We start from the raw sequence: 15,409 nt of genomic DNA on the forward strand, positions 1-15,409 counted from the left end.
GGACCAGTCATTGCGTATTTTGGAACCTACTCCTTACATACAGAAAGAGCGGCCTGTGTGATAGGCTGTCTCTTAGGCTTGTTTCCAATTCTAACTTGGTATGATCCTGTTACCTGTTCTTCCATCTGATAGATCATTGGTCTCAAGTACCTAGTCTGAATGAGTGAAAAGCTGAGCTGAGGTGGAGCATCAAACTCTGCCAGATTAGCTTTCAGATGCCTAAAGACTATCCACGAAGATTCCAGTAACCATTCACGTGTATGAGTCTGGAGCCAGGGGAAAGGCCTGAGCCGGAAGGCATGCCAACATTTATAGGGTCGCTAAAAGAGGAGACATAAGCAAAGAAGCCTGAGGAAGACTGGCCAAAGAGGAGGGAACCAGGAGGATGTGTAGTCAGTGCAGACGAGGAAAAGTTTCTAAAGGAAGGAGCGGTCAATTTGGGGATGATACTGAGAGCTAAGATGACAAAAGAGATGTGACCATTACTTCAAGAGACATGGAAGTCGTTCACAACCTCGATAGGAACCTTCCTGTTGAATGATGGGGTTTACCAGATTGAAGGATGACAGTGAGAGTAAACATTTTTTTTCAAAGTTCGCAGAATGATGAAGAAAGAAATAGGGTAATATCTGGAGCAGAAATAGAGTTGGGCGGGGAGGCATTTGCATCCCCTCACCTTTCAGCCAAGGAGCCCTGGTGGTGCAGTGGTTAAGTGCTTGGCTGCTAACAGAAAGGGTGGTGGTTTGAACCTACCCAGTGGATCTGTGAAAGAAAGACCTGGCGATCTGCTCCTGTAAAGAGTATAGCCTAGAACACCATGTAGAACACAGTTCTACTCCATAGCACATGGGTTTGCCATGAGTCAGAATCGACTCGTAGGGTCGCTAGGAGAGTAAGAGGGATCTGCAGGAGAAAGACCTGTCGATCTGCTTCCATAAAGATTACAGTCTAGGCAACCTGACAGGGCAGTTCTGCTCTGTCACACAGGGTCACTGTGAGTTAGAATCGACTCGTCAGCATCCAACAACAGCCTTTCAGCCACTGGATAAAGGCTGTTTTCTCTTTAAATCAGGCCCCATCCCCAGGACAGGGTGATGAGTGATTCTTGATAGTGGTGGCCATGGCAGGTGGCCCCCTTCTCAAATCTAGGATGGGTGGCAAGTATATTCTTAGGGCACGTAGTAGACAAGCTGTCATCTCAGCCCCTGGAACAAAGCATATATCCTAGTGGGTTATTGGTGACCCATAGTGGTCTCAATAGGATTGATTAGATGTTTTCTACCTTTATATAGAGAGACAGAGAGAGAAGAAAAAGCAGTTTTCAGTGATTAAGAAATTGAGATATTTTTTCCACTATTGCCTCTGCCTTTGCAATCTATTCATGCATCAGTACCTACAATTAAACATTAAAAAAAAAAACCACACTCAGAGTTGATTGGCATATTTATTGAGTTTCCATAGTGCGCTACAGGAAGTACAGAGCTATCCATCATCTGCCTGCTCTAAGAGCACATTCGAATGTGAGCTGACAAGCGGATGACACTGAATGTGTACAAGGGTCTTGCTACCTCTCTGCCGTTTGAGCCTCTGCTAAGGCAGATCCTATTGTCCCACTGGGCAGATGAGGAGACTGAGCCCCAAAAAGGTTAAGGTAGAGGAGGAGCAGAACTACTTGGTTGCTTGCCATTTTCGACAGGAAGTTATGTCTCACGCAGTGGCCTGGTCCCAGCGGGGCCAAGTAACTTCTGCGCAAATCTTTTGGTTCTTCTCAGGCTCTCCCTGAGAGGCATGGCTTCCTCGCTGTTCTCTTCGGAGCTGGAGGCAAGGGAAGAAGCCGAAGGCCCTCCACGCATGCTGTTGTCACACAGTACCTGATGGCCCTGGCACTCCTGTTGGTTTGACGACTTGAGGCTTTGGTTAAAGAAGGCGGAGGCCATGCACTCGGCCGCCGTCTGGTCACAGGCACACAGAAGCTTCTCACAGAGGCTCTGCCCCACACCTGAGAGAGCAAGAGCAGGCATTGAGACAGGGTAGGATGGCAGTGAGGACTCCGTGACCTGCCTGGCAGCCCCTCCAGCCCTTCTTCACCCTCCATCTTGGGACCTCTTGGCATCCCACATACACTATCCCTCTGCTGGGAATATTCTTGACTTTCTCTTCCTCATTAACTCATACTTGTCTGTCAAGACTCAGGTTGACATCACTCCTCCAGAAAGCCTTTCCTGAGCTAGGCTAAATTGTCTTTCCTGTGGGCTCCCATAGAACACCGCTTTATGGTTCTTTCCATCACAATGGGTTACAGGTTGATCACACTGTACTGTAATCATCTGGGTTTCCACCTTTCCCTCTCGCGGGATGGAGAACTTTGGTGGCACAGCCTATGTGTCCCAAGCACCTAACTCAACCCTTGACGAATATTTCGCTAGTTAGCACTTAGGAAGTGTTTGTTGAACTCAACTCTTCTCTGGACCAGAGTTTCCCCATTCATCTAATGGAAGTAATAATATCTGTCTGCCCGATTTTAATCTTATCAGATAAAATATAGGATGCCTGCTTAAATTTGAATTTCAGATGAACAATGAGGTTTTTTTTTTTTTTCAATTTTAGCTAAATATGTTCCAAATACTGCATGGGACATACTTACACTACAATTCTATTTGTTGTTTTTCTGAAATTCACATTTAACTGGGTATTATATCTTTTTACTTGCTAAATCTGGCAACTCTATTTCTTTACTGTTTAAGTTGTGTGAGGGTGGGAATGGATAGTGTTTGTGTGACTCAAATGAAATAATGTGTTTAGAGGTGCTTAAAGATAGTTAAGCTGTCCGCTGATGGCATCCTTGTTATCTGTATTTTTCATTTTTAATGAAGCTAAAGCCTTATTTACTCTTGCATTTTTTTCTCCTGATCCTACCTCGAGGGGTTCATCAACCAGATTCTTCCCTCGCCACACACCACACAGACCCCCCTCCTCAACCCAGACACACTTGGTGCATTTTCACAGCCGGAAGAGAAGAAGGCAGGCAGGTGCAAGAGCGGGGTGGACGGTTGCACAGTCCCTGCTCCCCCAGAGCACCTCTGTCCTCCAGCTGAGACTCCCTTGCTCGTTAGCCAAAACCTGGTATGTGGTGCGGCTTGCGGTGCTCAGCTCACAGAGGGCCTGAGCTGGGAAACAAGCGCCGTGAATGTGGGCACGTTCAGTCGCAAAGCAAAGGCGTGCAGTAGGATTTCAGGCTACAAGTGTGGGTTCCTAGCCTCGGTACTGGGAGGACCGGAGGCTGGCCTCGCTGAGCAGGTGACACTCAGGGCATGACTGCATCACAGGACAATGATAGTAGTCTGATAGTGTCACTTGTGGGCTCTGGATGCAGCCCTGGCGCTCAGCCCCTAACGGACACGTGTAAACGTCCTAATCTCCCACACGGGCTCCTTTTGGCTCAGGAGCTGGGGCGGGTCTATCTTCCCAGCATCACCTGCGCCAGCACTAGTCCACCCCAGCCCCACTCTGTCCCAGCAGACCTGAGCCATCTGTCATTCCTAAACTGCCAGGCCTTCTCCAAACACCACATTTTTTCTTCTCCCTGTGCTGGGAACATCCAAGCCTAGAGTGGCCGTCTGAGGGCCTGTTAACCTCTTGTCAAGTCTCAGCTCACCACCTCTCCGCCCTCCCTCGTCACTGCCACCCTGCAGGCTCAAACGCCCTGTACTGCGCCCCCCTTGTGCTCTGTATGACATGTTAGCACCGATGACATGAGATTATAAATAGAGCCACTTCCTGTCTCTTCCCTCCAGGCTGTGAGCGATTTGAGGCAGGGACCGTGTGCTTTCACTGTTTCCCAGTTCCAATGAAGCTTGTTGCATAAGTGGGTAATTGAATGAGTGAATGAATGACACGGAAGCTCATAGCTCTGGCATTGAGAGGCGTACACAATCGTACAAGGCAAGATGGTGTGGAGGATTACACTGCGTGCTGAGGGAGCGCGGAGGAAGGAAGGAGAAGTGAAGACCCAGCCATAAAAGGAGGAAGAGGACAGCCCTTGAAAAACGCTGGGGGATGAGGAAACCAGGCGGGGAATTAGACAGACAGGTCTCAGCTCGCTGTAATCTGCACATGCTCATGGAGTCATGGTGCTCCCCAGGCCGGTCCCTGACGATGCAGAGGAGCCTCGGGCTGCCATAACATGGAGGTGGTGGGGCTTCAGGCCCCAACTCTCCATCCAGAGCCACTCCCCCATTTTATGGGGTTCCTCAGAGCATCTCAGTTGGGAAAGAGTTTCAGCTTCTTAGGAAAAATTACCTCCTCTGTAAAATGGGGATAATCATAGTGCTAACTCACAGGATTTCTGTGAGGATGAACTCTATTAATACATGCCAAGGGCTTAGTACAGTATACAGTAAGAGTGCAATATGTGTGAGTAATTTATATTGTTCCTGGTCTACTCATAACTAGCTTTGTGACTTTAGACAACTGCCTTAGCCCCTCTGAACTTGAGTCTCCTCTTGAGAGGGATGTCGTTGTTGATGTTAGTTGCTGTCAAGTCAGTTCTGACTCATAGGGACCCCATGTGTGTGGAGTAGAACTACTCCATAGGGTTTTCAAGGCTGTGACCTTTTGGAAGCAGATTGCCAGGACTTAACTTTGGTGGCGCCTCTGGGTGGGTTTGAACTACCAACCTTTTGGTTAGTAGCTGAGCACTTCACCATTTGCACCACCCAGGGATTCCTCTGGAGTGGGATAGGGGTAATAATACGTTCCTCAGAGTTACGAAGAGGATGAAACCACATTATCTATGAGAGGTAGCTTGGGAAAGCCCGCATAAGCCTGAGCTGTTCTCACGATGCAACCAGGAGGAAAGCGACCACTCACTGCGCGAGCTGACAGCACTTACACTTGGGTGTACGATCCACGCACGCCACCTGTGACCGAGGAGGCCTCTCGAGCAGACAGCCCAGCGTCTTTACCTGCTCCAGGCAGCAGTGATGGAACAAACAGCACCTAAGACGAAGGAAACCCTTTACTGCCCAGAGCTCCCAGCTCCCCAGGAGCCCCCTCCATGCCTGCTTCTCCCACACTCCCTCTAGTGGCGAGAGAAGCCAGCGCCCCCTTTCCAGTGCATATAGCGCTGACTCATACATATTAAGGGCCACTAGGTATGGTTGTCTGGGTTGTGCACTGCAAAAAGACACCACATCTAACATGGGATCAATCACACCGTAGGGGGTGTGACTTCAAAGCTAGGAGATAGGCGTATTTATTACAAGTTTCCCAACAGAATGTTCCTCAAATTCATCTCTGGGTGGAGTCCTCCCTGGTGTCTGTTGCCCCTAGCACCAAGCGCTACACTGGTGACATTTTCCTGTGGAGTCATCCATCTCTCTCACTACGTGAGCTCCTGTCGAACAGAAGCATATTTGTTTTGTTCTACTTTGTTTAGTCTTCATCATTTTTGTATCCCCACCACCTAGCACAAAGTAAACATTCAAGAAATGCGAGTTGAATGAACATGTAAATGAATGAATAAATGAATGCATGAGATCAGCAAAAACTCCTTCAAGAACGGGAGATATATATTGAGCAGTTACTCTTAGTTGTTGAAAGCTAGCTTCACGGTGGCCTGCTGCAGGGTAAGCCAACTAGAGACCCCAGTCCTGCATGCTGTCCATTGCAAAACAATTTGCTGTCATCCAAAGTGTCTTTGCAGATCGGCACTCTTACAGGGCCATATTTGTGGTTGAAAGAGTTCTAGACTCGAAAATGAAAAGCTTTGGACCACCATCTGCCTCTACCTAAGCTGAATGCCCTCACCTAAGTCAGCTTCTGAGCTTCAGCTGCTCATCAAGAAGATGGGCACAGTAATGCTGATGAGCCCCCAACATGAGATAACACACCCAACAAGCTGTTTGTGAAGCCATGTGAATGTAGAGGAGGGCCGTGCCTGCAGAGGTAGGCAGCGTCAGCACCACCACCTGCCCCTCCACCCACTCTGCACGTACCAGTCCAGAGCATCCCTTGGGTCACCATGTCCCTCTTGCCCACAGTAGCAGCCGTAAGACTCAAACTCCTCCGGACACCGGGTCGTCAGGCAAAAGAGCATCTCCCCAAGCTGTGGCATCACCCACGTGTGGTCCCCGCTTCCCAGGTGCAGGAAAGTGAGCCTGTCACAGGCTGAGGGAAACCGTGACTGTCAGGAGAGCAAGGAACATTGGCACAGCTTCCCTGGGAGGAGGCTAATGTTCCAGATGGCATGGTTGTGTAGGGAAACCCATGTCCTGTGCCTCGTACCTCAGTTACTGGCAAACCTTTCTACAACAAGGCCCTCGCAAGTCCTTTCTCACCAGGCTTCTCCCCTGATAAATCCCTCTAAGGAATGGGGACTTGGTCAGAACCAATGTCCTTTGAGCCACACTTTCTTAGTGAGTAGAAAAACTGGGTGTCTTCCTGCCCCAAGCCCTGGCAGGGCCATGTGTCCTAGCGGAGTCCTGGCCATCCTCTGAGGCTTCCTGGCTCCATCAGGCTAGCACACCCAGGGGGGCTGACTTGGGAACAGATCTTGTCTGTGATTTTCTTTCTCTATCCCTGTCTCTCGACCTCCTCTGCCTGCAACTGAGGGTAAGTTAGGCTGAAGCCCTCAGTGCAAACCCCATCATCATAGAGTCAGTTGGGCAAGGACTGAGAAGCAAGATGCCTTGGTAGGGGTCCTGGCTTAGCCACCCTCTCAAATCCAGCTTCCTCTTTGTAGCTCTGCATTGGATATGCGGAGAGCTTGCCCAGATATTAACAAAGTCCTCATCTGTTTCCCAACTGGCTATGGTTCCTTGTGGGTGAAGATCCTTTTTTTTCAGAACCAGAGGGAGGAGAGACAGTGGGAAGATTATTAAAACCCAAGCACTTCATCCTTTCCAAGAAACCATGGTGTGGACGATGCTGTTTTTTCTCCTGCTGGGTGGGTAGAAGGAGGAGTGAGAGAACACCAGGTGGAGGACACTGGGTCCTTCCCCAGGCTCAGCCTCACCGTAGCTGAATGTCTGCACCAAGTCACGCCCCTCTGAGCTTCCACCTGCTTACGCAGTAAGGGTGATAAGAGGAGGCGGTCACAATGCGATACCGTGGCCTAAAGGGCTTCGGTAACGCCCTAACCAAGGCATGCCAAGACCGGGAGAGGCAGACCCTCTGCTCACCTTGTCCCGTTGTCTTCTCAGGACCACTTTTGAGGGATGGCACATCCAACCCCAAAGATTTAATACCGGCGGGGACAATGGTGACACCTTTAGCCGTGGCGGCAATCTCTGCAGATCCTGAAAAAGCACAACTTTATGGTCCATATTCAGGATAGGTTTGCGGATGGACAAATGGTCAGTGGCAGATGGAAAAACGCAGGCTTCAGGAGAGTGTTCCCCAGACTGGGGTTTACAGGCATCAAGACAGATTCTCAAGTATGAGTTCTACGTGAGAATTTTCTATGATAACCTAAAACAGGAGCCTGTTCTAGATCATCTGCATGACACCTCATGGACGAGAACCGTCGCAGCCTCTCAGGCCCATGTCTGTGTTCCATTTAGTGCCATGTGATGCCACGTGAAGGCCAAATGGCATCATGGTTCTCTCAACAAGGGGTAGGTAAAAAGAATGGTGGAAAAATGAAGTCAACCCATGAAGCACGATAATAAAGGCGAGCAAAATTCCTACACAAACCCCTCTCCTTCCTTGCTCAAAACACCACAACAGTTCCTCATCGTTCTAAGAAGTCAGTGCTAGGTCCTCACCATGGTCTGTTAGGCTGCGTGTGGTCTGGCTGCCTTCATCGCCAACCCCATCTCTTGCCCTCTCGCAGCACCGTCTTGACCTCATCCCACTTCCGCTCCTAGCTGGAGGCAGTGAAATATCCAGCCCGGACTGACCCAAGCTCAGTCCCCTGAATTGCAGTCTTTCCCCAGTTCCGCCATATTGCCTTGCTTCTTACAACTGGTCTTCCGCATCTTCTTGTTTAATGTTCCAGTTCCTACAGGACTAAACCCCTATTGCAACCTCAGTCTCCAAGGTTAAACACCCTGCCTACCTCTCAATCCCACAAAGAGAACTGGTTTCTTTCCACCATGATCGCAATGACTAGAAACTCATGGAGCCAGGGTAGCAGAGAAGGAAGAAGATAGTTTTAGAGTGAGAGGAATCTGAGTTTCAATTTTAGCTCAGACACATCCTTGATGATATAGACTGTATCACCTTGGGCAGATCATGTAGCTTCTCTAAATCTCAATTTCTTCATTTGTAAAATGATATTACCTCTTTGGGGGTTTGGAATAATCTGTCTAGCTAAATGTCTAGTGGAGAAGAAGCAGTCAATAGTAGCCATTAGGATCACACAGTGAATAAGAAAACATCTAATGTGGAGTTAGACTCTCCAGGTGGAAGATTTTATAACAACGAAGGTTCCAGAGCCCACTGTCTGCTCCCTGCTGAGTCTGAGGCTCCTGCTAGGAGCCCTCACCTCCTAAGGAAGAACTTTCTAGATTATTGATGCTGATCAAATTTGTGATAGCTTCACTCCCTGTAAGGTTTCTGGGTGGCACAAATGGTTTGCTCTCAGCTACTAAACTATAGGTTGGCAGTTCTAACCTATCCAGCAGTGCCATGGAAGAAAGGCCTGGTGATCTGCTTCCATAAAAGATTACAGCCAAGAAAACCCTCTGGAGCAGTTCTACTCTGTAACATATGGGGGGGCCCCATGAGTCCAAATTGGCTGGAGGGAAACAGATTTGGGGTTTTCTGGTTGTTGTTGTTTTGGTTTGGTTTTTACCCCCTTTAGATGAGGCTATTTTGTATTGATCTCCTTGCCTGGCAGCCTCTCCATTCAAATCAATTTCTCTGGGGTGGATTCTGGCTTCCCTTGTCCCTCTCGCCCCCCACAGCAATAAGGGCATAGTGCATTGCAGGGCAGAGGCTTCCCACATCTCAGGAGCTCTGTGCTAGCACTGACCCCCACCTAATTCGTTCAGGATTTGAGAATTCTCTCCAGGCCTGGCCAAAGGGTCCCAAAGTCAGGGGCCAGCTAGCTCAGCCCAGGTCCTAAAGCACCTTCAGTCTTCATCAACGGAGAGAAGGGGAAAAAAATGAGATGCCATTTTTTGCCCATGAAAATGGGTTCAGGCTTTCTATTTGCTTGTTTCTAAATAATAGTATCTATGAGTTGGAATCAACTCGATGACAACGGGTTTGGTAACATTGGAAAGAGTCCTGGTGGCTCAATGATTAAACACTCAGATGCTGAACTAAAGGTCAGTGATTTGAACCCACCAGCGGCTCCACAGGAGAAAAGACCTGACTATCTGCTCCCATAAAGATTACAGCTTAGGAACCATATGGGGCAGTTCTACTCTGCCTTATAGGGTTGCTATGAGTCGGAATAGGCTTGACAACACACAACACCTAGAAATGACTACAAGGACAAGCATATGAAGGTAAATTCGTTGAACTTTTCTCCAGGGTAATGTGGCAACATATCAAGAGCCTGAAAATGATCATACCCTTTATCTAGTACTTCAACTTCTAGTCATGTATCCTAAAACATTAATAAGAAGTGGATGGGCATAAAGAAAGTTCGTATCTATTATTTACAATAACAAAATGTTAGAAATAATTGGTTAAATAAATTATGTGGCTCCATATAGGGAATTATTACCCAGCCACTAAAAATCACGCTACAGGAAAACGTTTAATGGCGTGGGAGCAACACCATGTCATACTAGTGACACATTGCAGGCTGTAAACACATAGCCACTAAGTGATCTCCAGTTCTTCTTATTTATGTCCACAGAGATGCTTGGGGGGAAAGGACTGGAAGAAAGTGTCTTCAACTCTTAACAGTGTTTGTCTTTAAGTTGTGGAATTACAGATGGTTTCAATGAAAACCAAATATAGTTTTCTGGGTTTTTCCAAATGTATCTCTTTACCAGATATGTTTCCATTTCTTACTGATAATGGGTCTATCCTTTCATTTCATTTATCCTTTTCTTTCGTTTCTTTTTTTTTTTTTTGGTAAAAGTAAATTGGCTTCAATGATTTCTTCCATTTTTGAGTTTAGCGTATTTTCTCCAACGCTACTTTAGAACACACTTGATCTCATAATTTTTTTTTTTTAACTAGTTACCATTGAGCTGATTTCAACCCATGATGACCCCATGTGTGTCAGAGTAGAACTGTGCTCCATAGGATTTTCAATGGCTGATTTTTCAGAAGTAGATTGCCAGGCCTTTTTTCCCAGGTTCCTCCGGGTAGACTCGAGCCTTCAACCTTTCGGTTAGCAGTCGCGCATGTTAACAGTTGGCACCATGCAAGGACTTCCATAAATGGATGGGGCAACAATATACAGAATGGCAGGAGAAGCCACAGTGCCCTTACCTGGAGGAGATGTGGCCCTAGCAGCTTCTATGACTTCCAGATCTCGGCCTGGTTCTGCCCCCAAAGAAGAGAAGCAGGGTGAGCAGTGAGTGCTGATCCCAGCCTTTCCCACCTGGGTTTCCTGAGGCAGCTCCCATTGGGTGACCCTGGCTCCACCTCCCATTGTGAGCTTTCCAAGGAAAGCTAGTGACAGCTGGGGCTTTGCTGAGCCAAAGGAAAACCCCAGACACAGCCTGCCGGGCAAATGCAGCGGCAACACACCAAGCTGGAAGCAGGGGAGTCCACTGAAATACTTCAGGAAATTCAGCCTCTCCAGGCTTTGAGTGGGGTGGCAGGGAGGGGGAAGTTAAAAGAAAATCATGTTTTTTGAAAAGTATGTTTGTGGAATGGAGAGGAATTCAGTACAGAGGCAGCCAGGCTGTGCGCTTCGAGTCTCTTGCTCTGAGACTCTATGAACACTGTTGCGCCTCAGTTTTTCTGCCTGGAGAATGAATATTGTCGTTGCATTGTTCAGCAGCTATTAAGCTCCTACTATGTGCCAGACAGAGCCCTGGTGGCACACTGGTAAAGAGCTTGGCTGCTACCAAAAGGTCGGCAGTTTGAATCCACCAGGCGCTCCTTGGAAACCCTATGGAACAGTTCTACTCTATCCTATAGGGTTGCTATGAGTCGGAATCGACTTGACGGCAACGGGTTTGGTTTTTTATGTGTCAGATATGGAGTCCCTGGGTGGTGCAAATCATTAACACACTCAGCTGCTAACCGAAAAGTTGGAGATTCAAGTCCGCCCAGAGGTGCTCAGAAGAAAGGGCTGGTGATCTACTTCTGAAAAATCAGCCACTGAAAACCCTATGGAGCTCAGTTCTACTCTGACACACATGGAGTCACCAGGAGTCAGGGTCAAATCAACAGCAACTGGTCTGGTTTTTCATCTACACTTATCAATAGAAGATTCATGGTTATTAATCACCACCAGTTAAGCACAGTTAACGGTTAGGTTAATTCTTCTGATGAAATCTTGACCTAGATATTTTTAGATAAGAGATTGCTCTCCGTTGAGTCACTATTGTACAATGGAAAGAAAACAAGTCTTACAGCCTCAAGGATGGGGTCAGAGACCAGAAAACAACTTGTTTGCTGTGTGGCTCAGAACTATTAATCTCCCAAAGGCTCAGTTTCCTACACTTTCTGTAAAATGGGTCTAACAATATTTATTCTCGGCTCTGTCAAAAAGTGGTCACCAGAAATTGGACACAAATATTTAGATGCTGTTTGTCCACTGGATTCCCGGCTGTCCTCTTCCAGAATCCCCCCCTGCTTACTTGTCCTTGAGGGAGTGGTCGGTCCGTCAGCTCTGGCCTCCCCAGCCACTGTGGAAAGAAACCACCAAACTTCAGTGATCCATCCAGCTCAGTGCCTTGGCCAAGCAGGGGCTGTTGGAAATGCAGCAGGCTGGGGACCCCACAGACTGAAGAGAGAAGAGCCCGCAACAACACGGGTATGTTGGTGTTCAATGAGGTCTCCCTTGTTGGAAAAGAAAGGAGCCCTGGTGGTGCAGTGATTAAGGGTCCGGCTGCTAACCAAGAGGTCGGTGGTTTGAACCCACCAGCTGCTCTGGAGGAGAAAGATGTGGCAGTCTGCTTCCGTAGAGATTACAGCCTAGGAAACCCTGTGGGGCAGCTCTACTCTGTCACAAGGGGTCACTATGAGTCGGAGTCGACGGCACCTAACAACAATTCCAGCGAGTAGCAGATGACACAATCAAGGGGGTATTTGGGTTACACGCCAACCCTTTCTCTCACCTTCTCCTGAGAGGGCTGTCAGGCTGGGGTCTGTGGGCTCCTCAGGAACTGCTGGAAAAAGAGAGCCCCCAACAGCAATGAGTGACGCAACACGGTGTCAGAACCAAGCACAGAGTCTCCAGGGAGAACAGGCCGGGGTAATGGCGAACCGAGGACCGGGACTGTGAGAAGGGCTGTCAGCAAAGAGCTTCCTCCTGCCCTAGGGTGCCCCCTCCTCCCCTCCAGGGTGCTTAGCAAGGTCCCCGCTCGGGAGGGACCCCACAGCCAGTGCCCGGTGCAGGTGGAGAAGGCAGACACTACTGGACGCAAACTGAAGGCCCTGAACGAGCTGCAAAGGTCTGTGGCCGTGGAGTCTGATGTCCCAGCTTTGAGAAGATGTTCAAAAGGGAGGCAGGATGGCAGAGAAGAAAGAGCACTGGCCTCAGAAGAGACGCAGAGATACACGTGTGCACACACACACACACTCACGCACATGCAAACATCCCACCCATGTGCACACACACACATACACACACACATACACTCATACATGCACACACCCACAATACACACATGTACACACACACACGCACACACTGCACAATACTCATATGTACACACTCATACACATGCTCACACACACGTACACATGCACACACTCATACACCATATGCACACATCTACACACACACACGTACATGCATGAACACTGTGTGTGCATACGGGGACACACTCATACACACATGTGCACACGTACACGTGTATACACACTTATACACACATGTGCACAAGCACCCCCCACCCCATGTACACACACACACACTCCCACCTCAGCTTCCTGTAACAAGCACGGCAGGACTCAACCTGGGAAGAGATCCAGCCCCGGGAGAGGAGAGACACACTGCCTAGGTGCATCTCTAACTTCCAGTCTCCAGGTGTCCCAGGTGTGGGGACTGAGAGTTTGTGGCAAGTTTGGTGAATAAGGAGTCACAGGCATAAACTTAACTGTCACTTTTAGAGTTAGGGTCACCACTTGCTTAGATCAGTGACCAGCTATGAAGAGCCGACCCTGTCCTGCAAAGAGTCACGTGGAAAAAGCTTCCTCTTCCCAGATCCTTCATCCCTCCTTCGGACCCAGGCTGCTCCTTTGTTTGCAGGCTCTGGAGGGCGCGTGGGGAAGGGGAGGAGGGGGAGGGCAGCAGGCCTGCTTCTGGGAGGTCCCCCTGCCCAGAGCATGCCTGGTTGGGAGGGGCAGGGCTCCCTGGGGAACCAGGCCCAGTCACACAGCAGCAGGGCACACCAAGCCTGTGACCTTAAGAGATATGGAGAGAGGACGAACTTGGGGCTTTCGTCCTATCTAATCTTGTTCAAACCCACCCACGTAGCAAGTACCAGGGCTTCCACTGGGGCCATGACAGTGCGGGTGTTTGAGTTGGGCTTATCAGAAGGAATTGTATCTCTTGGCAGGGGGAGAGGGACATCTCTGGTTGCTCCCAGCCCAGTGAGGCAGGTTGGGTAGAGGAGGTATATCCACTGCCCCCATCACCAGTCTGGCCTCCTGTGGCCAAGTAAGAGCTGGCTTCCCAGGAGGCCTCACCTCTGGGCAGAAGGGTTGTCAGATCTTTCCTGCTGGTTGTCTCTGGAAAATAAACCCGTTGGGAAGGTCTGTTAGATGGTGGGTCTGGGGGCAGGTCAGAGGGTGCTGGGCTTGGCATCTGAAAGTACCTAGTAATGGCTGGCCCCATACCAGCTCCTGCCCCTGCTTGCCAACCCCACCCCTGATGCAGTCCCCGTTTTTCCTACCTGGAGTCTGGGCCAGACAGAAAGAGGGGTCCAGGTGGTTCAGGGAGGAATTGATGCTGGAACGGGCCAAGCACTCTATGGCGGCTTTGTCACAGGTGCACAGGAGGTGCTCACAAGTGTCCTGGGACGCTACACAGAGCAAGGGCGGAGGAGGTTGGCAAACCCCAAAACCGAACTCCTGATCTGCCCCACACAAACTCATGCCTCTTCCATCTTCCTCATCTCACCAATGCCGGCTCCATATTTTCAGTTACTCAGGCCCTTGGGAATCAGATTCATGCCTTTTCTCTCACACTCACACCCAATCCGTCCATGAATCCACATCTCCCCAACAGCAGGCTACCAGCGTTGGCCAAGACACCATCATCTCTGCCTGGGTTATGTTAATGGCCTACACACTAGTCTCCCTGCCTCCACTCTTGCTGCCCAGTCTATTCTCATTAAAACACAAATCAAACCATGTTCTTTGTTGTTACTGTTGCTAAAAATGCTCCAGTGACTTCCCAACTCAAAGTAGAAGTCTGTGGTCTTACTGTAGCCTGGAAAACGTTACATGATTTGCCCCCCACCACCCCTTTTTCCTTCTCGAACCTCATCCCCTTCCATCTTGCACATCACCCCACTTCCATCACACTGGTCCCCTTATTTCCCAAACACACCAGGCACCCTCAAGCCTCAGGGCCTGTCCACTTGCTGGTTCCTCGGTCTGGATTGCTCTCCTCCCAGTATCCACCTGGATCCCTTACGGCCTGTTTACATCTTCGCTCAACTATTGTCTTCTCAGGAGGCTTCCCTTGTTCTTCCTACTTACATAGGAACCCCACCCCAGCCCTCCGTCTCCCTTTTCCCTGGTTTGTTCCCCTCCGTAGCTGTTGGATTAGCTAACGTACTACATCACCAGACAGTCATGAAGATGTTGCCATTAGAGATGATGGCTAGCAATGATGACCACAGGTGATGATGACCCTGGGAGCCCTCAGCCTGGTCAGACCTGGGATTCATGGGCTGACATTTCTCAGCCCAGACCCCTGGGCCGCCTGGAGATGCTCACCACATGTGATGCTCCTGCTGATGCAGTTGACATCTGTGGAAAGCTTGGTGGGCTCCTGGAGGCAGTCCATCTCAGCAGCCTCCTCGTAGCACCTGCGGTGCTGGAAGCAGCAGCTACGGCAGGGCAGGGAAGGGTTAGGGCTAGAGCACGAGTTCGGGCTGGGAGACAGGCAGGCAGCACGTGATCATTCTGCCGTCTCCGGGTGGTCCCTGGCAGTGGTCTATTTCAAACATTCAGTGCACACGGATGTGGGTGCAGGTGCACACACACACACACACACACACACACACACACACACACACTTTGACAGCTGCTAGTTTACATCCTTTACAGCCAGACTGGTGATGCAATGATGAAGTGTTCGGCTGCTACGTGA

The 15,409-nt window shown here is 49.4% G+C and overlaps 1 protein-coding gene across 1 annotated transcript in view; it reads right to left on the reverse strand.

Moving 5' to 3' along the window:
• Positions 1–1,700: 1,700 nt before the first annotated feature.
• Positions 1,701–15,409, reverse strand: part of OC90 (otoconin 90) — a 33,678-nt gene continuing 19,969 nt past the window's right edge. The window contains exons 5-13 of the mRNA XM_004373036.1: positions 15,034–15,146; positions 13,983–14,111; positions 13,777–13,818; positions 12,201–12,251; positions 10,399–10,452; positions 7,182–7,298; positions 5,997–6,168; positions 4,892–4,998; positions 1,701–1,999 (exon numbers count right to left, since the gene is read on the reverse strand). Coding sequence (XP_004373093.1) covers positions 1,701–1,999; positions 4,892–4,998; positions 5,997–6,168; positions 7,182–7,298; positions 10,399–10,452; positions 12,201–12,251; positions 13,777–13,818; positions 13,983–14,111; positions 15,034–15,146 — 1,084 coding nt within the window. The remainder of the gene's footprint in view (positions 2,000–4,891; positions 4,999–5,996; positions 6,169–7,181; positions 7,299–10,398; positions 10,453–12,200; positions 12,252–13,776; positions 13,819–13,982; positions 14,112–15,033; positions 15,147–15,409) is intronic.

This window comes from Trichechus manatus, unplaced genomic scaffold, assembly GCF_000243295.1.
Source record: "Trichechus manatus latirostris isolate Lorelei unplaced genomic scaffold, TriManLat1.0 scaffold00022, whole genome shotgun sequence".
NCBI classification, from domain to species: domain Eukaryota; kingdom Metazoa; phylum Chordata; class Mammalia; order Sirenia; family Trichechidae; genus Trichechus; species Trichechus manatus.